A 26,613-nucleotide genomic window follows, 5' to 3' on the forward strand; every position below is an offset into this window, starting at 1 on the left:
AGAACAGCTGTTGGCCCATTACTTCACAGGCGAACCCCCTGGCCACAGTGATTACCCCTGTGCCGTAGCTGGGAAATTGTTTCTGCAAGAACATATGAGAACCTTAACATTTGTCCTTACAGAAAAAATGTAGGTTTCTGTGCCCAAATACCCAGAGGCCATTTCTATCCATTCCAATGCAATGATCCAGTCTTACCTTTGGTATTGGGAAACGTAATTGTGCAATCTGCACATCGCTGACTAGAGGAACCGTGATACGATTTGGAAGGACCAGGTAGTTTGATATGATATCCAGTATAATTGTGTCCGACAGGCCGCTGTAAAAGGACAAAAACATGATGTAACCTATAATCCTTTGGATCAGCGCTGTCCAACTTCTGTGGTACCAAGGGCCGGAATTTTTCTGGCCTACATGACGGAGGGCCGATAACGGAAGCCAGTTTTCACCACTCCCCTTTTTAAACCGTACCCAATTCAAACCACACCTATATTATCACAAGAGCTTTTAAGACCATGCCCACATTAATGGTGGTAGCACAGGAAATGGTTGGTGATCACTGCAGGGATATCACCCTTCATTCATATGTGAAATAATTATATTATGTCATATTAAGACACACCCTTAAATCCATATTGCTCCTCCTCCCCTGTGGATAACTGAGCAACCCCCAGCACATAAATACACACCTTAGGGACCATATAACGACTATTTCCAAATGCTAACAAACTCTCAGAACAAACCCCTGCCAGGTTAACCTCCCACAAGCAGCATAGGGCAGGCAGAGTATGGTAAATACAGGCAGCAAAAGGCAGGCAGAGTATGGCAAATACAGGCAGCATAACGCAGGTAGAGTATGGCACACAGAAGCAGCATAGGGCAGGCAGAGTTCTGCCTGTGTGTGCCATACTCTGCCTGCCCTACCTGTCTGTGTGCGCCATACTCTGCCTGCCCTATGCTGCGTGTATGTGACATACCCTGCCTGCCCTATGCTACCTGTGTGTGCCATACACACAGGCAGCATAGGGCAGACAGTACATACAGTGACACAATGCTGGCACTGCTCCTACGGGTTTACAGTCTGAGCCTGAGGTGAGAACAATGCAGGGATTAAAAGGTTGAAACAGTACAGGGTTTAAACAATGCAGGGGTTTACAGCCTGAATCTGAGGTGTGAACCATGCAGGGGGCCAGTTAATCTCAATACCGATACCATTTAAAGCTTACACAAAGGTAAGCCATCAAAGCAGCCAGACAGGTGGGGGGCCACACAGAGCGGAGCTGCAGGCCGCCATTTGTACAGCTCTGCTTTAGAAGTTTAGATTTTACAAATATTAAATATTATAAAATATAATATACATTATAAAAAATAATATAAAAATATGCCACTAGATGGCAGCAGGCCTCTTTGATAAAAAAAAAAAAATACTGTAAATTATGGTTTCTGAGTTTTTTTGGGATGTATTTATAAAGCAAATAGAGGTGTGACTACCAACCCAGTGTTATAAACATATTCATAAAATATTACATTCCCAGTTAATGGCTGCATCCGTAAGCACTGACCACTGCTCAACACATTAACTGACCCTGGTTATGTATATAAGAGATTGAATCTCTCAGTCCAGAAGGTTGTAGTGCAACCCCTGTTGGAGGACTCATGTTTGTGAGCCAATGATTTAAAGCACCAGCCTTCCTGCGCAGCTGTCCCTAGGCCCGAGTTTGTACTATATAATAAAGAATGGTTCCACTATAGCATTTTGGGTATAATGTTTGAGAAGTTGTAGTTGAGCAACAGCTGGAGGGCCACAGGCCAGACTGGCATTACTTACACCCTCCCGTTTTCTATCTCTGAACTTAGCCACGTGTTTGCTGCTATCCCAAATGCACCCAAGTACAACCAAATACTCTCAATGGGTCAGTACATATTGGTGAGCCTTGTGGGTCACTTACAACCCAGGCTGCATGCAACTAATCACAAACAAAAACACAAAAAAACACAAAAAAACACACAAAAAAAAAAAGACCCTGTGGGCCTAACCTGCCATCCTACCCCCAACCCCAGCATGTCTCCCACACTGACTGAAAATAGAGCAGGCTCTTGCTACTCAATGACGTCTCCATGGGTGACATTACAGAATGAATGTGACGAAGGAGTAACTATAATAAGTTGTCTGCTTACTTAAGTCCCGGCATGTCCAGCATGTTGGTGAGTCCAGTCCAGTTAATCTCTAGGAGCTGGAATAAAGCATACAAAATAGATGAGCACTTGAGTGTTTTCTCAGCCTTGGCTACTGTTCCTACTATTACTTATTACTGCTATCCTTTATTTACATTGCAGTATAATATTCTACAGAACTGCCCCAGTGGAGCTTACAATCTACAGTCCCTACCACTAACAAACACACAAGAATGAACTTTAAAAGAAGCCAATTGACCTGCCTGTAGGTTTTTGTAGTGTTGGAGGAAACAAGAGAACCCAGAGGAGCCCCACACAGACATGGCGTAGTACCCAGGCTGGAATCAGACCTAGGACCCTGGCACTGCTAGGCAGCAATGCTACCCACCATATCACTGTGCTCAGATCCATCATGTGATCTCTGAATATGCTGAATCCATTATAATTTTCTTGTACCCCACAAATGAGATGTGAGTGCAGGGGGTACACCAGTGAACCCCTTGGATGTTGCTCCCAGCGGCCTCAAAGTAGGTGCTTATTTTTGAATTTCTGGCTTGGAGGCAAGTTTTGGTTGCATAAAAACCAAATATAATTGCCAAACACAAGCTGCTCAAATGCAGGGATGCCCTGCTACTCTTGTGCTCTTGATAAACTGCAACTCTCGGACCCCCATCGGACAGTCAAAGGTGTAGTTCAGCCATAGCTGGAAGGAGTAGTTACATAGCAACTGCTTCTCTGTGTTCCTGAATATGTAAGCTGGGCCTTTAGTTAGCATTGGCACTGGCACACAGAATACGCCCAGCCATAAGCTGTTCCTTAGTGCCCTGCGCTGTATAGAGCCTGGTGCCTATATGACTGCATATGCACCTGCGAGCCCATTTATACACCTGCGTGCCCGTGTATGCTCCTACGTGCCCGTGTATGCCCCTACGTGCCCGTGTATGCTCCTACGTGCCCGTGTATGCTCCTACGTGCCCGTGTATGCCCCTACGTGCCCGTGTATGCCCCTACGTGCCCGTGTATGCCCCTACGTGCCCGTGTATGCCCCTACGTGCCCGTGTATGCCCCTACGTGCCCGTGTATGCCCCTACGTGCCCATGTATACACACACATTAACTGCTGTGGACTTTGAGTTTGTTTAGATATGAATTCCGTTGGCAACAACTTTATCTGTATCCGTTTGGGGCTGCTGTGAGTCACACATTACACTCTTGCTTAAAGGGAAACGCTGACCACACTATGCTTTCTAATTTTTTTTTTTTTTTTTTTTTAAAGGGGAACTTAAGGGAAAGTCATTTTACATAATAAAAGACAAAGTGATTCTAAGCAACATTTAGACCATTCATTACTAATTGTCAGTGGTTTTGAAATTATTTATAAATGTAATTTCTATTGAAAGCAGCATTTGCCTTGCTGGTTTTATAATCTCCACTGCTGGTTCCGACGCTTGATTTAGTGTAGCAGAAGGCAGCTAATTAACAAGCCAGTGGAAGAGCATGCAAGGTATCGTGGGAACCAAGTCCTGGCTTGAGGAGAGATGGCTTTTGGGTCTATTTGAGATGGCCTTTCCGTAATTCGGAACTTTCTGGATAACGGGTTTCTGGATCCCATACCTGTACTGCAGCTACACTGACATATAACTTAGAAAGCTTTGCAATGTATATTAGAAAGCTCAGAATTTCAGTTCCATTACACAACACAACATTTAGATGGAGTTCCCCTCTAACCCATGATGAATGAATGATAGAGAATGATATAGAGGCCATATCTTCTGCCTGTTCTGATGAGATGATCCACCATACTCTGTAATTTAGGGAATAATTCATAAAAGCAGGGCCACGGCATCCCCTACATGGCACACAGATTAACAAGGAACCCAGAAAGTGAATGCTACAGGGCTTGACTTGACAATAAGCTCCATAGATCCTTTGGCAGTTATGGGGTTAAACCTCACTTACAGGGGACCTATCCGTGCCTGGTTGCAGAGGAAATGCAATGGGGAAAGTAAAAGTGCCCATACACAGGGCAGCCCTACAGTGATTAGTCGCTACTAGTAGTTAGGCAGGTTAGATATAGGCATTATGGTTGAACGTGATGGACGTATGTCTTTTTTCAACCCAACTTACTATGTTACTATGTTACGATGGGCCGACCCATCCAAAATGTTGCCAAAAATGGGCCAGACATTGATCAGGCAGGTTTATAAATCCAGTTGGGGGTGAGGAGCACATGGGCTCACTGACATAATCCTCACCCCCAGGGCCGCAGCTGCCATGACGCAAGGTAAGAACCTTCCCTGCACCTCATTAGCCACAGGAGTCATGTGACGCACCTGGCACTTTAACATTCAGTTCTGAAATTAATATTTCTGGCCATAAATATGCTTCCACCCTGGGCTGTAGCTATGGCTTTGTTTGAGAAATGGGAAGGCAGATAAATGTGGGTCTGTGCTAGAGGGGCTTTCTGGCCGTATTCTTTCTGTATTTAGAGCCACGCCAGCAAACCACAGACGGAAACATGGCACCTACATTTACAGCCGTGCTCGCACATACAGTGAGCCAGAGAACTGGTTCCCAGTCAGGTTTGTGCTCATGTGAAGGCACGCCCCTCTAATGGGTGCCAGCACGCTGGGTGTCGGAGGAAACATCTGCGGTTACCAGCGATAGAGGCATCACAAGGGACTGCACTCACTATCCCAGCTACAGTGACCCAGCCAGAAACTGCCATTTAAAGGGAAAGGAAGCCTGCCTGCACCATGCCCTGCAGCTTGGACTCAGTGGGAGATGATAAGGTGTATGGCATACGAGGCATTTAGACCACTGCAGTGCTATCTGGTTGCTAGGGTCCAACTTACCTTGGTAACCAACTGGTTTATAAATAGGAGAGGGCCAGAATAGAAAAATAAGTTATACCAAGTAACAAAGTAGCAATAGTTTTATAGCTGCCGGGGTCAGTGACCCCTATTTGAAAGCTTGGAAGAAGGAAAATCATTTAAAAACTATAAAAAATTAGTAATGAAGACCAATTGAAACGTTGCTTACCATTGGCCATTGTATAACATACTAAAAGTTAACTTAAAGGTGAACCACCCCTTAAATAAATAATGCTGATCTTAGGCTTTAGTTGCCCTTTAATCAGACAGGAGTGGAAGAGAGAGAGTGGAAGAGAAAGAGAGAGAGAGTGAAAGAGAAAGAGAGAGAGAGAGAGAGAGGAAGAGCGAGAGAGAGAGAGTGAGAGAGTGTTTGTAATGTTAAATCTCCATGCAAACACAGGACAGGGGGGAAAGAGCTAAACAGAGAGTGTCAGATACAGTAGAACCCGGCAGCGTGGGCACAGGATTCTGTCACTGTGGGTTTGATAAGAATTGATATGATTAATTAATATGTCCCCCTGGCCTTATATGGACTCACAATTCCTACAAACACTCCCAGGGAAAGCAAGCAAAGTGGCTGCCAATGGGATCCGGCACAGATAAATATTCTTATTCCACCCCCCTCTTCTCTGTGTTTCTGCCCCTGAAACCTTGATTTTCATCCAAATCCACTTTAGTGAGTCAAAGGCTGCAGATATACGGATCTCAAGGGGAGGGGGGGGCATTTTTGTTATGTCTTTTATTGCACAGTGAGGAGTTCAGAGTGAGGTTACAGCTCATTCCACAAGGCATATGGGGTAGGCAAGTCCAAGAGAAGAGAGGGGACCCCTAGCAATAGGGAGGGACATACAATTACAGCTATGGGCCTCCTGCGTTACAATTTATACTCCCTTTGTTTTAAAGCGGTGGTTCAATTTTAGTATGTTATACAATGGCCAATTCTAAGCAACTTTTCAATTGGTCTTTATTTTTTTTAATCTCTCATTGTTTTCAAATTATTTGCCTTTCAAACGGGGGGGGGGTCACTGGTCCCATCAGCCAAAATCTATTGCTCTGTGAGTAATTGTTACTTTTTATTCCTTATCTTTCTATTCAGGCCCTCTCCTATTTTAATTGCAGCATCTCATTCACACCACTGCCTGGCTGCTAGGGTAACCTGGGCCCTAGCAACCAGATAGCTGCTAAAATTCAGAACTGGAGAGCTGCTGGACAAAAAGCTAAATAATTAAAAAAAACACAGATAATTAAAATGAAAATCAATTGCAAGTTGCAGAATCTCACTCCCAACATTACACTAAGGGGCAGATTCATCAAAATGTGAGTTTAGAGCTTAATACATAAAAACTCACCCACGTTCTATTCATTCCTATGGGATATTTAGAAGCATATTTATAAAATGGTGATTGATTTGCTTCTAAAAATCCCATAGAAATGAAAAGAACGTGGATGAGTTTTTATGTATTAAAGGACATGTCAACCCCAAACATAATGTTTTGCCTAATAAAAGAAAAGATAATTCCAAGCAACTTTCCAATGTGGATTTATTTAGTGCTTTAAAAGTTATGTGTAAATATAATCGCTATTAAAAGCAGCATTTGCTGAACTCCTGATTGTTACTTTTTAAACAATGTTGCAAAGGTCAGTCTCCTCCAGCGAGTCAGGTCTGTCAGGCTGCTGCCTTGTGTTGCATTGTTTTAACTCCCAGAGCCACCGGGGGCAGGGAATGGAAAAGGACAGACAAACACTGCTTCTAATAGCAGTTATGTATACAAATAAGTCAAAAACCATTGCAAATTTGTAATGAATGTATATTGCAGAGTTGCTTAGAATTATATTTTCTTTTATTAGATAAAAAATATATTTTGGGTTGACTTTAAGCTCTAGATAAATCTGCCCCTAAAAGTTAATATAAAAGGTAAACATACCCTACAAGCCCCAAGGCCCCCCATTTATACTAGGGTCAAAAGGTGTAGGCCCAACCCTAAAACCAGTTATGACAAATTGGCCAAAAATCTAGTGGTCCAACAACAGGATTTTCTTGTATTTTAGCACATTTCTAATAGTGGAATACTGCAGGCTGCAATGGGCTGCTACACTGAATTCTTACAGCACATATAGAGTCTGTGCACAGAAGTGTCAAAAGCTGCCCCTGCCACCTCCCATCACTGAATAGGCACTTTTCAGCCTGAAAACACATACTAGAGAGTTAGCACAGGTGCCGCATTTAACTGAACAGGAGGTGATGTTGGGCGCTTTTGCATGGCAGATAGCCACCCTATGTGCCATTAGCAATAAGCAGAGAGCTGGAAAGGAATAAGGGGGAGAACAACGGGGAGCTTGTTTCAGACAGAGAAGAGTTAATTTGTTGCACTCTGGAATACTTTTCAGGTTGCACATACATAATATTGTGTTCCTAAGACCATGCTGCACTGTAATCATAGATAACGAACTGGGAGTAACTGCACATATACACTGCCCTATTCCCAGACTGATTGTGTTGTATGTATGTATATCTTTATTTATAAAGCGCTACTTATGTACGCAGCGCTGTACAGTAGAATACATTAATACAAACAGGGTGTTAATAAGATAATAGATAAATACAAAGTATAATAATAAATACAGATAAATACAGCAGCAATAAGTTAAGAGTCGAGGACACAAGAGGAAGGAGGTCCCTGCCCCGTAGAGCTTACAATCTATATAGTGTTGCACTAGGAAAGTGAAGCGTGTGTGTGCCATGCAGCTGCTGTACATTGTTATGGAGTGTGTGTGCAGCTGCTCTGGCCTGTCAGCTCACATTAGTGTCACCACATGGAATTCCATGAAATCTGTAACCTTGAGGGCTAGGAACTTAAAAACCCACAAATAGGAAACATAAGAAACACATATACATTACATGGATTAGCATTTATAATAATTTACCTAAATCACTAACCAGTTAAGATGGCTTTGCCACCATCACGTGCCCCTATGCCTCCCTCAGTCTTCTCTCCCTTCACATATTACCTACTATTTTATTTATTCCAAAGGAATTGCCTACTAACATTCTAAATCTACCCGTCGACCCTGCCTGCACTACCCCTATTTGTTTACATTACCATAAATGAACCCTGTTCAACCACTTCTTCCAGAATCCCGTTTAATAACCTCCTAAAATTATATCTTTACCACTCACATACCCCCCAAAGTGCCCTTCTGGACTGTTCTGATACTAAAACAGTCACAGTATAACAGGCTAAGAACTGAAGATATAAATCAGGAGTCATAACTTCCTGCCACGTGTGCCCAACTCATGGCCATATGATCTGCCTCATGTGATCCTACGGTCACTTGGGAATGTATAAACTGATTGAGTGTCACAAGTGACTTATCTATTCATTCTTCATTTTAACCACTGCACAAAAGCTTAAAACATCCAGGTAATTGTACTCGGTACCACTATGGGCAGTGCAAGGTAAAAGTAGGTTAGTATGGGGAACCTATACGCTGTATGTTGACAGAAGCAAATGAAAAAGCCAAAGGCAAAGGATTTGGTGGCAGAAGAAGATGCCCAAAAAAGACATTCTTTGAACTCACCGGTTTCCTGAGGAAAAATATAGACAGGGCTCCAACTATTGGTACATCTCCAATCAAAGGCTCCAGTACAACCCGCATTGTGCCATGAAGCTTGGAAGAGACAAAGGAGCTGTTAGTTCATTATACGATCATAATAATGGAGAAGCAGAAGGGTTCTAAGGGGCCTATCCTAGAACTGAAACAGTTTAATTTGACTCATGTGTTCCACTGAACAGAAGTTCTCTTCTTTGAGCTACTATTTCTGCAATGATTTGATACCATGGGCACATCCTCAGTAAGGTGGTAGAATGTCCTCTAACCCATCACACATGAGTGAAGCCAACACATAAGTGAACCAATGACAGTCAGATGATAATTTTTAGCCCTTTAGAATCATTTCTTAGGGTGAAGACACATGGAGCTACTAGTAGCAGCTACTTGTCGTGGCTACTAAAATAGACAATGCTGATAATTTACTGATAACTGTCTCTATGGGTGTTTTAGCAGAGGCAATTCTCAGTATTGTCTATGGCAGGGGATTTTCTGGTGTTTAGTAGCTGTGACAAGTAGCTGCTACTAGTAGCTCAGTGTGTCTTAACTTTAAGTCATAAAGAGAAACAGAATGTTATCTGTTCTGCCTCAATCTCTAATCGACCCTTTGTGCCTAAAAAATATACACACACCATCATCCCCTGCATTTTCATGTGAAGTGAAGAATGTGGTTCCAGGGGTTTTAAAAAAAAAAAAAAAAAAAAAAATGAATGGATGTAAACGTATTTAGAGCGGTCCTTTGAGCAGTTAGCTGGTATTCGCAGTCTAAAGCTGCTAATATCAAACATTCTGTAAAGGTCAGAGAGTTGGTGACCCTGTCTAGCTAGTTAACCCTAGGGCTGCTACTCTCATCAGAGTCAAATGCGTTGAGTTGCAGAATTGCTCAGAAAAGCACCCTGAGTAAGTTGACATGAATTCATTTGAGTTTAATTTTCCTTTGTTGCATGTAGATCAGCTTTAGGCTTTGCTGTTGTTTGAACTAACTGCAGGCTGACAAGGTAACCTACCTGGATGCTTTTCACGCCAGCTCTGCAGAAGTATCTCTTCACTTCTAAATCGATCTCAGTTTCTCCGACAAAACTGAAAAGGATGAAAAAGGAATTTCGTTAGAACAGAACAACTTAATAAGTTTAGGGCTTTAACACACCAGGCATTTCCTCTGCTGGCCTATACCATTCGGCAAAGAAGCACTGAGTAATGCGCCAGCTCCCTTCCATTGTCTACAGTGGGAACTGCCTGACAACCCTTTAATGTAAATGTGGCCCTAGGGCCAAACAATCTTATTAAAACCGCGGGCAGAGACACCATTGGTTCAAGGACCTCACCAACGAGCCAGTGCAGTCCCTGATCCGATGGAAAAATCAAACCTGGCCAATCGATATCTGCCCAATTTCATGCCAGATGTCTGTCGGGGAGGCCTGTCGTTGGCCAAAACACGGGCAGATAAGCTACTGAATTGGTCTAAAGGACCAATATTGGCAGCTGAAATCGTCCCGTTTATGGCCACCTTAAGTTTACAGTAGAGTTCCACCTGCACATACGGGGTCAGGCAGACTTCACTGGAAGGTAGTTGGCAAGGTTTGAAACATTTGTACACAAGCTACCAGAGGAATAAACACTAGGGTTGCACCAAATCCATTATTTTTTGCCAAATACATATAGACTCAGGATCAGGGCCGCTGTCCCACAAGACACAAAGTCAGTTAGCATTGCCAGGTTCCCATGCAAGCGTCCCAAGGTTCTTGTTTTCTCAGTATTGTCTTGGAGGAAAGGAGGGAGAATTTGGGAGTGAGGGGGTCAAAATTTAAATTGTCCAGTGTGCTATTACCCAGAGATAGCAAGATAGTAAAAAGAACACCGATTTGTTAAATGAAATATATGAAATATGAAGCTCTAGTATTACAGAATGGAACACAACACAGTAAATGCATGTGCAAACCATTACACTGTATGACACAGGGTGAATTGCCTTATATCAGGATCCCTGGTATGGTAAGTCTAAATCCACAAGCCACAAAGGCTGTCAACATGTATGGCTGGGATTGTAACACTAGGGACCAAACAATGAGTATATACTCTTCCCCATTAACAATACATTTGGGTGGTGTATTTATTAACGTTGGAGACAAACTTTACCGATGATGTTGCCCATAGCAACCGAGCAATTGGATTTGAACAATCACCTACAAGTTAGAAAACAAAAGCAAAGATCTGATTGGTTGCTATGGGCAACATCCCTGGTGATGTTTGTCTCCACCATTAATAAATACACCCCTTGGAGAATATCCTATAGAGACCGACTTCTAATTCCACATCACGGGCAGATTCATTATACAACCCCTATGAAAGGTGCCACATAGAGCCAGCAGTGCCAAGGAAACATAGGTATTATTTTGAATTTAAAACTGACAAATGATTCAAGCCCAGGCCACCAGCGAGATTTCTTTGTGGAGTTCAAAATGTTATGGGGGCTCCTCTACCACCAACAGGTGTGCACTGTACTTCCCAGTATAGCTAGCTCCTGACTGGAAGAGGTCTGGAGAAAGAATGGATTGGACTGATGGAGCAGCAGCTTCTAATCCACTATTTATTCCCTGTGGCTCTGTATATAAATATGAAAGGTGTAACATCATATTAGCGATTTGGATGAAGTTTTATTTACCTTATCTGGAGATCCAGAATAATCTGTCTCTTGTCCACATTTTCAGTGTAAACCTTGACACCATTGACCCTCAGGGGCTGGAGAAAGACAATAATGAAAAGTAATCAATATTCAGCCACAGATTTAGCCCACTAATCTGCTGAATTATCCTTTGTGGTTCAGATGGGCAGAACCCAAACTTGACAATTTTTCTACATGATATTATGCAAAAATCATTTTAGATACTACTCTAAACCAACATCCCATAACAGGAGACCATTGTTTGATTTAAATGAATTGCTATGTCTTACAGGTTAAAACAATGATAGTCATCATTTTTGGTTCATGGCCAATATGTGAAGAATGTCCCTCCCTATGAGGTCATGGTGACCCACTGGATTGGGATCAGATCCCAGACACAGACTGGCTTTGCTGGAGCAATATCCTGTATTGCTTTCACATACAAGCAATATCATTTTGGGTGTTTTTTATTCATATAAGACATCTCCCATTAACATCAATAGGAAACATTAAAAAAAATATATCTCTTGAAAAAGTGTACTGTCAAATTTTATTTTTAGATAATAACCACCAGCAGCTTTGGGGTACTTTCCCCAATAGAATACAACCTGCACTGAATAACTTGGCCCAAGTGAGCATGTGTGAGGGGTACAAAGCTGAAGAGGAAGCCCCCTCTGGGAGTGGAATGGTTCAGCCTGTGCAAGACACATACCTGTGATCCCATGTCAATCTTAGTAAAATTGAAGGTGCTCAGATGGGCATTTGCACCCCGCACAGCGGGCTCTATGGTCTCTCGGAACAACTTCTCTATGAACTGGCAGATGTAAGGCCACATGTGCTTTACAGTCTATAAAAAGAAAAGGACATATTATGCATTCTACTGATATATATATATATATATATATATATACACACATACATACACACTGTAGCTATACTGCAATGCAGTATAGAAAATAGGTCAGTAGAAATACAGTATGTGCAGTCGCTTAATCTCAAGAGGGAGTGAAACATGAAATGCTATACAATGACATGGATAAGTCACGAATGGGAGTGCTATTCCTTAAATGCGGTAAAATGTAAGGAAACAGTTATCAATGTCAACTGACTTACTTTGTTGAGCCATTCTGCTCTCTCAATATCCGGGAAATGTACCTGCATAAGAGAGAAGAGAGAGTCGTCAGCCACCAAATAACCAGAGAAATGCAGGCATAAATAAATACATGTGATATTTTATAGTTATGGAACAAATCACAGATGCTACTAAGCCAGCCGTATGATTGAAAGTGTGGGCATGTTTGAGTGACACAGGCCATGTCAATTGACAGGACCCGGCAATTCTCAATCACTTTGAATGGAGCCAACTTTTGTTCCGCTGCCATGGAGGGAGAATGAATATGTCCGGGAAACAAATTGTCTAAAATTGTGTGTGCATGTTTGTGAAGGATATATAGGTATATGTAGCTAACAAACTCATCTGGAAATTTTCATTGAGGCCTTTTTGGCCTAATATACTTCGAAAAATATTTTTACACTGTTGTCATCGGTTGGCAGCTGCTTCCAGTCCCAGCTCAGTCAGACAGAAATTACTTCATTTCATTTACATGCCTGGACCTAAGGCTACAAAACCAACAGCTAATAAATATACCTATGGAACCAGTTATCCAGAATGCTCGGGACCTGGGGTTTTCCAGATAAGGGATCTTTCCATAATTTGCATTTCCATACCTTAAATCTACTAAAAAATAATATCAGCTTTAATTAAACCCAAAAGGATTGAAGTGATTCTAAATAATCCAATTATATCTCAGTCGGCATTACGTACAAGGCACTGTTTAATTATTACAGAGAAAAAGGAAATCTTTTTTTTTTTTTTTTTTTTTAAAAACACCAGAATTTACTTGATTAAAAATGAGTCTAGGGAAGATTGTATTCAATACAGGGCCAGATTTAAACTCATAGGCCTTTTTGTTGCTCGCGGCCCCCCCACCGATCGCAGCCCCTCTCACCCACCTGCCGGTCCCTCCTGCCGTCACTTCCACTGGGAACTAGGCGGCCGGGGATTCAAACAGCTGCCAAAATCTCCCGCCTAGTCCCCAGTGGAGATGTGCCCAGTTGGCAGCATGCCGCCTTCCCCATTATTTGATGCCCTAGGACTGGGCCTTTCTGGCCTGCCCTCAAATCCAGGCCTGATACATGGTGTTATATATATAAATGCAAGGACTTGTATGAAGCAAAAAAATAAAAAAAATGGTATTTAATTCAAAGTTTCGGCTTAGACTCAAGCCTGAAGACGACTCGAGTCTAAGCTGAAATGTTGAATTAAACATTATTTATTTTTTTTGCTTCATACAAGTCCTTGCGTATGTATATATATGTATATTATATACACACATTTACACATGCATGCATATGTGCCCCGACTGGAATCAAACCCAGAAAGCCAGCATTGCAAGGCAGCAGTGCTAAAATTAGAGTGTACTGAGCACACTGAATTGATGGCTAGGTTGGTTTGAGGCACTTATCTTCCTGACATCTATACGTTTAGTTATCAGGGTTATTTTAAGACATCCTATTACTCAGGGTAATAAAGTCATGTCTCCTGTTCTGTAGGGGCAGAACTAAAGGACACGGCCCCATTGGTTTAATAAATGATATTACAAATATTCTCTGCAGAGAGCAGAAATTGTACGTGGGTGACTGCAGGACCAACCCGACGGATTTCAACAGCTCCAAGCCTTGCTACAGGCTTCAAAAACCTAGTTGTCATTCAAATATAGGCTAGTCCTCGCCTATCAGGTATCAACCCAAAAAAGCCTGGAGAGCACTGGCCATAGGGAGACCTGATGGGGTTCAATACAAAAAAGAAACATGGTGGTCACTATGACCCTAGCCAATCCATGTGATCAATTTTGTCGAAAACAAAACTGAAAGACTCAACCCCCCATTTCCATGTGGCCAAGGCCAGACGGGAGGCAACGTACCCAGAGGGAGCAGGAGCAGCTGTGTGAGTGAGATCTACATTAGCAATTCACAGATAACAAGCGACTTTTCATCAGTCCAGCCCAGAACTTGATGAAAGGATTGGTGAGTGGCAAATCGGGCATCTGACAGCTTGTGGAAATCCTATGTGTGTGTGTGTGTGAGTAGCTGCGAAGAGCACTGATGGTTTTCTCTCTGGCTGCCTTCATTTCTGCTGACCAACGCTGCCTGAGTCAGCGACCCCCCTAGCGACTCCCCCGGTAACATTATCATGCTCAGGCCATGCAGCAGGGAATTGGTACACGTGGGCTGACTCAGCAGGTATATTGATTATTTCCAGGATAATCTATATAAATCATGGGCTGCCTTGAAATGTGCTTGCTCTGCACATTTGGGAACAGAGCCATGAAACCCACAAGGAAAAGGTAATGGGTTCATTCACACAGGAGGGCCACACTATATAACAAAGCTATATAACGGTTGTAAAGGTTGTACCGTGCAAACCTACTGTTATTCGGAGCCTAGCAAAGGGAAACCTTTATCCTTTATTAGCAATGAGTTCTCTATGCCCTGTGGCCAATGAACACACTGATGTTATAAATCTGTTAATTATTAACAAACTCATGATGTAACTCATATAGACTATGTTAATAACAATATCAGGGCATTTATCTTACTGTTATAAACACAGTCTATATCTGAATGCTTCGGATTAGTTTATTGTTCCACAGCCCTGTTACATTGTAACATAGTAAGTTAGGCTGAAAAAATGACACATGTCCATTAAGTTCACCCTTAATGCCTATATATAACCTGCCTAACTGCTAGCTGATCCCGAGGAAGCCTCTAATTTGCCTCAGAGGGGAAAAAATTCCTTCCTGACTCCAAGATGGCAATCGGACCAGTACCTGGATCAAATTGTACCAAGAGCTATCTCCCATACCCCTCACTTACTAAAAAGCCACCCTTCGTAATTTACTGTTTGTGTTCCATCCTATTCTGCATATGCAAAGCATTCTCTTACTTGCCTTTCTATATTATATACCTATATATATTAGGGACGCACCGAATCCATGCTCTTGGCCAAACCGCATCAGAATCCTAAAAAGCACGTGACTTTTTGTCATGTAAACACGGAAGCACCTAGGTTACATTACCTACCCATCCCAAGCACCATGGGATAGGCTTCCCATCTCTAACACTCTAGTGTACCACTAATTACCTATATCCAGCACTCCGAGGTATCCATTAGCTACCAGTTCCCAGCACTCACCAACTATCCATCTCCAACCCTCTGACACACCAAACAGATACATTAGTTACCCAACCACAGCAACCTAAGGCTCTGTTAGCTACTCATCTTTGGTATAACCTACCACTACTTACCAATATGCAGCACTCTAAGGTTAGTTACCCATTTCAGTATCCTGATGTGTCACTAGCTACCAGTCCCCAGCACCCTTAAGTATTACTATCTACAGCAGGGGTGGGCAAACTTTTTGGCTCACGGGCCACATTACTTACCCCAGGGCCGGACCGGGCCAGGGCGGGCAGGGCCAGGCCAGCGTTACGCCCCCTTCGTCTCTTTAATTCCGGCCCGCCAATGACACCAAGTCTCGCGTGATGAGACTTGGCGTCGTCGGCGGGCCGGATTAAAAAGGCCAAGGGGCCATCCCTGATCTACAGCATACTGAAGCACCATTTTCAACCCTGAACTTTTAGATTCTCATCCCCAGCACCCTGAGGCACCACTAGCTTCACATCCCCAGCACCCCGAGGCACCACTAGCTTCACATCCCCAGCACCCTGAGGCACCACTAGCTTCACATCCCCAGCACCCCGAGGCACCACTAGCTTCACATCCCCAGCACCCTGAGGCACCACTAGCTTCACATCCCCAGCACCCCGAGGCACCACTAGCTTCACATCCCCAGCACCCCGAGGCACCACTAGCTTCACATCCCCGGCACCCTGAGGCACCACTAGCTTCACATCCCCAGCACCCCGAGGCACCACTAGCTTCACATCCCCAGCACCCTGAGGCACCACTAGCTTCACATCCCCAGCACCCCGAGGCACCACTAGCTTCACATCCCCGGCACCCTGAGGCACCACTAGGCTTCACATCCCCAGCACCCCGAGGCACCACTAGCTTCACATCCCCAGCACCCCGAGGCACCACTAGCTTCACATCCCCAGCACCCTGAGGCACCACTAGCTTCACATCTCCAGCACCCTGAGGCACCACTAGCTTCACATCTCCAGCACCCTGGAGTCCTTCGATACCACTAACTGACTCTAACATCATATGCTGTTAAGTTGTGTAATCACAATTAAGTGATGTAATTAATTTTCCCTGTGTTGGTTCACTATGCACTGCAGTTATAGGCTTCCTGGGAACATTCCACTTCATTCTCAGTGAAGGCCTATAATAACATTACATAAACAGCAGATATCAATGAGTATAATGTAATAAAAGGTGCAAAGTTTGCTATAGACCCAGTAACTTGTAACATCCTATCAGCAGCCAGCATATACTGGTCACCACTTTAAAAGCAAACAGATGATTGGTTGCTATAGGTAACTAACCCGGGGCAAACTTTGCTCCTTTTATTACATTCATGTCAATGTTTCAGAACATGCAGATTATTTACTACTCTGGGTATGTGAGAGCAGGACATACGCTGCTTAGATCTCAGTATAGAAATTCTGTTTATAAAGCCAAACAATCCGGCTGATCTGTATATGAAGCTATATGAGCTAACAGACTAGTGCGGATCATGCATCAGAATCTGAAAAACAAATACCACACCCTAGAAGGCCTGCAGAGCCAGTCGGTTTCCTTTCTATGAGTCATCTGATTACTGCACTACAGCACATTCAATCGGATCTCCCATCACAAACACTTGCCTAATAAGTCTGCCGGCACTAAAGCCCAGGGGAGACCAAGGCCATTGTATAGGAATACTCATAAGGCAAAGAATAATGAAGATTCATTCTTAGTTTCCCCCAATCATATATATGTAATTATAAGTTCTTCAATGGAAAGTCTTCTGTCGGTAGCCTCTCCAAACTAGGGGTTAGTTGTGTCTGAGCTACAGCAAGGAGGCCAGTATGTGCCCTGTGAGCCATGACAACCATCACTAGCTGCTCCATGTTGGCATAAAGGTAACACCAACCCAATAACCTAAATGCATGTCCCCATTCTGTCTTTACTGCTAAACATGGCAGCCCTGAGGCTAATGCTGTCTGCACGTGCACACAAACTCCCCCAGGGCAGTGCAGATAGCTTTTATAATGTAACCAAACATGTAACCCATGGCCACCATTGTTTCTAAATAAAGTAACACACCATTACATAACTGATCCAGCTCCTGACATTAATATGTACAGTAAATTATTATAGGGTGTGAGCAGAGAGGGCCCCTGTGCAGATAAAAGAGCCCCTAAGTGAGTGCTATCTTATAATTGGGTTGTTGATATGAATAATGGAGGAAAGGCCAGCAGCATTTACAGGTATCCTGCTTGAAAGCTTGTGGTTGCTATAAGTTAGTAGACCTAGAGAAAATGTTGCACTAATGCCTACTGACCAAATGGCCAGATGAGTGTAGTTCGGCTAGTCCCATGTCCTTATCCAAGCATATCCATGAGCGTGCCTTCACTATTGCCTACTGACCAAATGGGTGCCTTGAAAAAGCAGTAGCGAAACGCGCGTCGGCGTTTTACACCCTAGATCTATTGATTCTCTGTGCCGAGGTAACAAGCTTCTTGGTAGTAGGCACAGTGGATCTCGTAGCGTTAATAATTTAATTTGAAGTTGAGAGGTAGCTTTTGAATTGGGGATTAGCAGATTGGGGGTAGGCGGTATAGGCGACCAATGGGATCGGTTAATGTGTGATCCAATGTAACCTGTTGCCGAGGTATAGAGTTATAAGTAGTAGGCACAGGTCCCGTTGAACTTTTGGCATAATACCGACTATGTCGACCGATACCAACACTTAATGATGGTGTTGAGGAGCGATCGCAATGAATAATCGTGGTCTATAAAAGCCGGTTGCTGAGGTAACAAAACTTTGAGGTGGTAGGCACCGGCTTGCTTTCTTTCCGCCTTTCGTATAATTGGGGATCAATCGAATGAGGTTGGGGGATAGAGGTGACCATCGTGATCGGTTAATGTGTGATCTAGGGTAACCTGGTGCTGAGACCTGAGTTAGCCGCAGTAGGCACAGGTTTGCCTTTGTATTCGAAGTCGTGATAGCAATATTGGCTATATTGGTCTTTGGTAACATCTAATGATGGTGTTTAATGGCGATCGCAACGAACAATTGTTGGTTATGAAAGCCGGTTGCTGAGGTAAAAATTTAGAGGTGGTAGGCACCGGCTTTTTCCCTGCTCCTCGATATCCGCATTTGACAACTTATATTTGTGTAAACTTGTCACCAAGAGTTTGAGGTAGTAGGCACAGGTGTCCTATTATCTCCACAGGAAGCCGGGATAGTTAGCAAAGACGGCTAGGGCTGACTAATGAGGCAGTCCTCTTCTCCCAATGTTGTGGTAATATCGCGGATGAAAGCATAGCGATACGTGTATTATACGCTTTTGTTAAACTCTCCCTGGCGGGGTAATGTCCCATAACGACAGTGGGAGATGTACTCTAACAGTATTTAGCCAAATATTATTGTGATACTCGACTTATTAAGTGGATGGAAGATCCCGCGCATTAAGAAGTTTGGGATAAGTAACTAATACGGGAGATTTGTTCCCATAGCCGATCGCAAATGCTTGAGAGCTGCACTTAATTAAGATCCGTTGGTAGGCACTTAATTAAGATCCGTTGGTAGGCAACTCTATAAGCGATAAAATAAGAGCCTTATGGACGGACAGAAGTGGCGCTAAATACCTACCCGAAATTGCCACTATAGAATTTTTTCAAAAAGCATATAAGACCACACTGACACGCAGGAGTAACCATATATAACGACTAAGGCAGGGCACACTGCCGAGGTTTATGGGGTGTAAACTTACCTATGCTTAACAGTGGTAAATGGAATCGTAGTCCATACGAAAAGCATTAATCGGAAAATAATAAAACATACCCAAAAATCGTGGTTTTTTCTGAAAAGACATATTCCTCATGTCACGAACTGTGATCTCTGAAAAGAACTAGAGACCTTTTAATAAACGCTACATGAGTTGCTTGTAATTACTATTGATACACTGAATAGCAACACTAACAAAGTAACTAAATAGTTGCCGAAAGTTCAACAGGCATTGAAGCCTAGTATAATAGATAGGTCTAGGGTGTAATACTATATATTTTATGTTTTTCTTCCTTCCTTTTTTGCTTTACCAATTTTAAGATAGATTCTAATGTTAGTCAAAATTAAAGGTTATGTTTTAAAATTTCTACAGGTGTGCCAATAAAATAGTGTTTCCTCTTCTTTTTAATATTCACTATTGCCTACTGACCAAATGAGTGTAATTCGGTTAGCCCCATGTCCTTATCCAAGCACATCACTGAGCGTGCCTTCACTATTGCCTACTAACCAAATGGCCAGATGATTGTAGTTTGGCTAGTCCCATGTCCTTATCCAAGCATATCCCTGAGCGTGCCTTCCCTATTGCCTACTGACCAAATGAGTGTAGTTGGCTACCCCCATGTCCTTATCCAAGCATATCCCTGAGCGTGCCTTTACTATTGCCTACTGACCAAATGAGTGTAGTTGGCTACCCCCATGTCCTTATCCAAGCATATCCCTGAGCGTGCCTTCACTATTGCCTACTAACCAAATGGCCAGATGATTGTAGTTTGGCTAGTCCCATGTCCTTATCCAAGCATATCCCTGAGCGTGCCTTCCCTATTGCCTACTGACCAAATGAGTGTAGTTGGCTACCCCCATGTCCTTATCCAAGCATATCCCTGAGCGTGCCTTTACTATTGCCTACTGACCAAATGGCCAGATGATTGTAGTTTGGCTAGTCCCATGTCCTTATCCAAGCATATCCCTGAGCATGCCTTCCCTATTGCCTACTGACCAAATGAGTGTAGTTGGCTAGCCCCATGTCCTTATCCAAGCATATCCCTGAGCGTGCCTTCACTGTTGCCTACTGACCAAATGAGTGTAGTTGGCTAGCCCCATGTCCTTATCCAAGCATATCCCTGAGCGTGCCTTTACTATTGCCTACTGACCAAATGGCCAGATGAGTGTAGTTTGGCTAGCCCCATGTCCTTATCCAAGCATATCACTGATCGTGCCTTTACTATTGCCTACTGACCAAATGGCTAGATGATTGTAGTTTGGCTAGTCCCATGTCCTTATCCAAGCATATCCCTGAGCGTGCCTTCCCTATTGCCTACTGACCAAATGGGTGTAGTTGGATAGCCCCATGTCCTTATCCAAGCACATCCCTGAGCGTGCCTTCACTGTTGCCTACTGACCAAATGAGTGTAGTTGGCTAGCCCCATGTCCTTATCCAAGCATATCCCTGAGCGTGCCTTTACTATTGCCTACTGACCAAATGAGTGTAGTTTGGCTAGCCCCATGTCCTTATCCAAGCATATCCCTGAGCGTGCCTTCTCTGTATATTCACTATTGCCTACTGACCAAATGGGTGCCTTGAAAAAGCAGTAGCGAAACGCGCGTCGGCGTTTTACACCCTAGATCTATTGATTCTCTGTGCCGAGGTAACAAGCTTCTTGGTAGTAGGCACAGTGGATCTCGTAAGTTTGGGATAAGTAACTAATACGGGAGATTTGTTCCCATAGCCGATCGCAAATGCTTGAGAGCTGCACTTAATTAAGATCCGTTGGTAGGCACTTAATTAAGATCCGTTGGTAGGCAACTCTATAAGCGATAAAATAAGAGCCTTATGGACGGACAGAAGTGGCGCTAAATACCTACCCGAAATTGCCACTATAGAATTTTTTCAAAAAGCATATAAGACCACACTGACACGCAGGAGTAACCATATATAACGACTAAGGCAGGGCACACTGCCGAGGTTTATGGGGTGTAAACTTACCTATGCTTAACAGTGGTAAATGGAATCGTAGTCCATACGAAAAGCATTAATCGGAAAATAATAAAACATACCCAAAAATCGTGGTTTTTTCTGAAAAGACATATTCCTCATGTCACGAACTGTGATCTCTGAAAAGAACTAGAGACCTTTTAATAAACGCTACATGAGTTGCTTGTAATTACTATTGATACACTGAATAGCAACACTAACAAAGTAACTAAATAGTTGCCGAAAGTTCAACAGGCATTGAAGCCTAGTATAATAGATAGGTCTAGGGTGTAATACTATATATTTTATGTTTTTCTTCCTTCCTTTTTTGCTTTACCAATTTTAAGATAGATTCTAATGTTAGTCAAAATTAAAGGTTATGTTTTAAAATTTCTACAGGTGTGCCAATAAAATAGTGTTTCCTCTTCTTTTTAATATTCACTATTGCCTACTGACCAAATGAGTGTAATTCGGTTAGCCCCATGTCCTTATCCAAGCACATCACTGAGCGTGCCTTCACTATTGCCTACTAACCAAATGGCCAGATGATTGTAGTTTGGCTAGTCCCATGTCCTTATCCAAGCATATCCCTGAGCGTGCCTTCCCTATTGCCTACTGACCAAATGAGTGTAGTTGGCTACCCCCATGTCCTTATCCAAGCATATCCCTGAGCGTGCCTTTACTATTGCCTACTGACCAAATGAGTGTAGTTGGCTACCCCCATGTCCTTATCCAAGCATATCCCTGAGCGTGCCTTCACTATTGCCTACTAACCAAATGGCCAGATGATTGTAGTTTGGCTAGTCCCATGTCCTTATCCAAGCATATCCCCTGAGCGTGCCTTCCCTATTGCCTACTGACCAAATGAGTGTAGTTGGCTACCCCCATGTCCTTATCCAAGCATATCCCTGAGCGTGCCTTTACTATTGCCTACTGACCAAATGGCCAGATGATTGTAGTTTGGCTAGTCCCATGTCCTTATCCAAGCATATCCCTGAGCATGCCTTCCCTATTGCCTACTGACCAAATGAGTGTAGTTGGCTAGCCCCATGTCCTTATCCAAGCATATCCCTGAGCGTGCCTTCACTGTTGCCTACTGACCAAATGAGTGTAGTTGGCTAGCCCCATGTCCTTATCCAAGCATATCCCTGAGCGTGCCTTTACTATTGCCTACTGACCAAATGGCCAGATGAGTGTAGTTTGGCTAGCCCCATGTCCTTATCCAAGCATATCACTGATCGTGCCTTTACTATTGCCTACTGACCAAATGGCTAGATGATTGTAGTTTGGCTAGTCCCATGTCCTTATCCAAGCATATCCCTGAGCGTGCCTTCCCTATTGCCTACTGACCAAATGGGTGTAGTTGGCTAGCCCCATGTCCTTATCCAAGCACATCCCTGAGCGTGCCTTCACTGTTGCCTACTGACCAAATGAGTGTAGTTGGCTAGCCCCATGTCCTTATCCAAGCATATCCCTGAGCGTGCCTTTACTATTGCCTACTGACCAAATGAGTGTAGTTTGGCTAGCCCCATGTCCTTATCCAAGCATATCCCTGAGCGTGCCTTCTCTGTATATTAGCATTTCTGTGCGTTATCAGGAGGGAAGAGCATTTGACAGATACAGATCAGAGCTCCCTGCCGCTGGGTGTTCGGAGAATGCACATCCATCAGCACCTCAGGAGATAGTGAGAGTGTGCGAATGAAAGGATAGATATACATAGGCATGCACATTACCTATCCCCCTACACAGCGATATATCCATAGAGCAGTACTGCCCAATATTTTCCACATTGTGGGCCAATGATAAGACTCACTTTCCTGGGCCTATAATGCCAAGCTTACGGATGCCTAGGGAAGTCACAAGCAGGCTGAAGGCTATAAAAATGCTGGGGTCTGCATTGGCCTCTGGGGTCATTTTGACTGGTGGGCCCAGAGAAAAGATCCCATTGGTGGGCTCTATAACTACATAGACAAACTAAAATCAAAGCCTCTCATCATGTGTTAGATAAACGTGGCTTTGCCAGCAAGTAGCAAGTTTAGCTGTGGCCCTTATGTATCGCCCATTGTGTATTTTATATAAACTTATATATTCTATATATAATTTTCTTATATATATTCACTTTATATAAGAAATTATATATGTGTGTGTGTGTATACGGCCTCTTTGCTTATGATTCGGAATCGGTTTGGTATTTGGCCGAATCTTTCACAAAGGATTTAGGGTTTGGCCAAATCCAAAAATAGTAGATTCAGTGCATCCCTAATTGCAAATATGTAATAAGGGATAGATGTTTGCTATAATGTATTTTGCAACCTCCTGGAAGAAGTTTATATGCATATGGAACCCAATGTAGGATTCCCTTTTCCCTTGATGGGTGGGATTTCTGCTGTCACAACCTGGGTGGATACAGCACATTGATTGGTGAGTTACTCTTCCTAAGTGTATATATATTTCTTGTTTATAATGGAAAATGGTGTCTCGAGAAAGGTCCTAGATGTTGACTAAACGTTGGCCTGTTTTCCTTTTAACTGTGATTAATAAAAGATAAGCTTTAAATGAGAGATACTCTCCCAGGGTGCATCTGGTTTTGTATAATATACATATATAAATAATACATAAGGGATGATAAAAGCTGCCAAATGTTAGGGATGAAATAAATCCATCATTTTTTTTTTCCATTTGGACAAATCAAACTCATTCGTTCTTGTGTTGTGCTGAAGAGAAAGATTACTTTCCGTTATGGTGAATTCTAATAAAAGAACATTTTATTTACTTTTTTTTTTTTTTTTTTTTAAACCTCTGGAAAAAGCCAAATGCCTGCAGCAGAGCAGAGTTTGTTTGTGTTTAGGTTTTCCCTATCGTTTCCAGAGATATTTTTAGCCGTTTTGTTTTTTGGAAACAGGAAAATAATCACCACCTTGTTACACACGGACAGAAGCGGGTAAGGCAAAATGAGCTGTGTAAAAAAAAGTGTAAACATCTCTATATGGGTAGCTGTGTGGGCAATATTAGTGGCCAGATGAGCTATGGGGATCTGTCCAGTGAACCCCCTGATTTGCTGAGAGCGCTGAATTTGATACCAGTGGCTTATTTAGCACAAGTTAAAGCCCAGGCTGTGTTTTCTATGCCAGTCTCCTATACCAGCCCTATATAAATATTGCCAAACCTGCCTTCCAGCCCAAGCCTAACCGCTTAAGGTGGCCATACATGGGCCAATTCTAGCTGCCCATATCGGTCCCTTAGACTGATTCGGCAGCTTATCGGCCCATGTATGGGCACTAACGACGGGCCTGCCCAACCAACATCTGGCATCTCGAATGGGTAGGTTTAAAAATGTAGTCAGATCGGGGACTGCATTGTCTCGTTGATGTGGTCCCCGAACCGATGGACGGCTATACCAGTCATTCTAATTCGATTGTTTGGCCCCAGGGACAAACTAATGAATTAGCCCGATATCGCCCACCCATAAGTGGGGATATTGGAAGAAGATCCACTCACTTGGTGACCTCGCCAAACGAGCAGACCTTATCGTGTATGGCCAACTTTACACTGACCCCCAAGGGCTGTATTTAGGTCCAGCATTGCTTATGGGCACAGGACCGCATCCCTCTCCTTACACATAAAAGCATGGGGCAATAACAAAAGTGAAGGGTATCTCCAGGGCCACTATCAGGGGGGTATTGTAGCCACGGGGCCTGTAGCAGAGGGCGTCCAAAAATATGTAAAAGCTGAATATCTTGTCTCTTTTTCACAGTCTTGCACCAGTATTTTTCCAACAACATTAAGCAATTGTTACATAATTTGTATCTATAAATATGTAACTATAAAAATTAGTAAATATATAAACATATAAAATACGTAATATAATATTTAACAATAAATATGTGCAAAATCAAAGTTGCAAAGTTCTCTTTAAAAATAGTCTCGGTACCAGTGTACCTTTATTCTGCAATAGTATTGCCGGCTAGTATTTGAGCCCATAACAGCTGCCTTTGTAATGAACGTGCATCTTGTGGAACACCTGTAGGGGCGGGGCCTAGTGGGGGCAGGGCTGAGCAAACCTGTAAGTGACAGATGCTCTTTAACAAATAATTAGCCATATGGGCACAGTCAGTTGTGTAATATCGGCCTAATTCACATTGAGACTGGAGTTGTACATGTATTCAGAGCCTGTCCTTATCTCCCAGTACCTCATACAAACCACTCTCTGGTTGCTAGGGTATGCAAGTCCTTAGCAACCAGGAAGCTTGAATTAAAAAACAAACAGATATTTAAAAACATGCACAAATAATTGCAAAGACTAACTGCAAATTGTCTACATTATGCAAAAAAGTCAGTTTCAATGGGAATGGCCCCTTTAACAAGGAAAGTGTTTTAATAATAATATTAATTGCTTTTTCAGTTCAGAGATGTTTATTTTTATGTAATCATGACATTTTCTTCTACTCCCTGTCATATTTCATATGGAAGCCCGCAGGCATGCTTTATACAGGAGCCAGCAAGAACAAGGTATTAGGTTGTTTACAGTACTGCAATATGGAGAGGCCTCGAGGCCAATGTCAACCTTTTCTTCAGTTATTAAAGGGCAGCTGAGGTTCTGACAGGATGTGCCCTGTGTAGAATACACGCTGTGTACAATAATTCACCCCTGGTTACAGATCACCCCTATACTACTAGAACCCAGACAGACATATCCGTGTTTGACAGTGCAGAATATAACAGTAAGCCAAAATGGATCTCTTTTTTGTTATAGAAAATAAAAAATATATAGAGAGAGACTGTTGCTACAGACTATAATTCCCAGTCAAGTTATACCAAACTTAGGTTGGGGTGGGATGACCAGTTATGGCAATTCCTAGGGGAAAACTAGGGGTGTAACTTTAGATGTACTGAGCTGCTGTTTTATGGAAGCTGTACGACAGACTTATTACTATATATAATCAGGTAATAGTATCTTTTTTTTTAGTTTCCCTTTAATAGTGTGACAAGGATGTACTATTGGCTTTCAGCACTTGCGGGTTGGATCAGTAACAGCGGCCCTAGATGTACTTGCCTACATTCTCTGTAGCTGTGCCTACATATATTAGTAACAGAGGAAGGGAGCTCAGAAGATTTCCAGCACGAGCCCACAAAAATGCCTCTATTTATGAAACATAAATACATGTTTCCCAATAAGTGAAATTAATTAGAAGACTAATTGGCAGTAGTGGGGTTTGGCACAGGGGTTTCATGTACAAGCTGTAGGCTTGTCCCACAGATCATTTAGCAGGGAGAGAGTAGATATCTCCAGCAGTGACAATAATG

At 42.9% G+C, this 26,613-nt stretch overlaps 1 protein-coding gene across 3 annotated transcripts in view; it reads right to left on the reverse strand.

The window, feature by feature from the left end:
- Nucleotides 1-26,613, reverse strand: part of esyt2 (extended synaptotagmin-like protein 2) — an 80,007-nt gene that overhangs the window by 25,225 nt on the left and 28,169 nt on the right. For all 3 annotated transcript variants that reach the window (XM_031904055.1, XM_031904054.1, XM_031904053.1), the window contains exons 2-8: nucleotides 12,430-12,471; nucleotides 12,029-12,163; nucleotides 11,317-11,393; nucleotides 9,662-9,734; nucleotides 8,625-8,714; nucleotides 2,177-2,232; nucleotides 197-317 (exon numbers count right to left, since the gene is read on the reverse strand). In XM_031904055.1, coding sequence (XP_031759915.1) covers nucleotides 197-317; nucleotides 2,177-2,232; nucleotides 8,625-8,714; nucleotides 9,662-9,734; nucleotides 11,317-11,393; nucleotides 12,029-12,163; nucleotides 12,430-12,471 — 594 coding nt within the window. The remainder of the gene's footprint in view (nucleotides 1-196; nucleotides 318-2,176; nucleotides 2,233-8,624; nucleotides 8,715-9,661; nucleotides 9,735-11,316; nucleotides 11,394-12,028; nucleotides 12,164-12,429; nucleotides 12,472-26,613) is intronic.

Source organism: Xenopus tropicalis, chromosome 6 (genome assembly GCF_000004195.4).
Source record: "Xenopus tropicalis strain Nigerian chromosome 6, UCB_Xtro_10.0, whole genome shotgun sequence".
Classification (NCBI taxonomy): Eukaryota; Metazoa; Chordata; class Amphibia; order Anura; family Pipidae; genus Xenopus; species Xenopus tropicalis.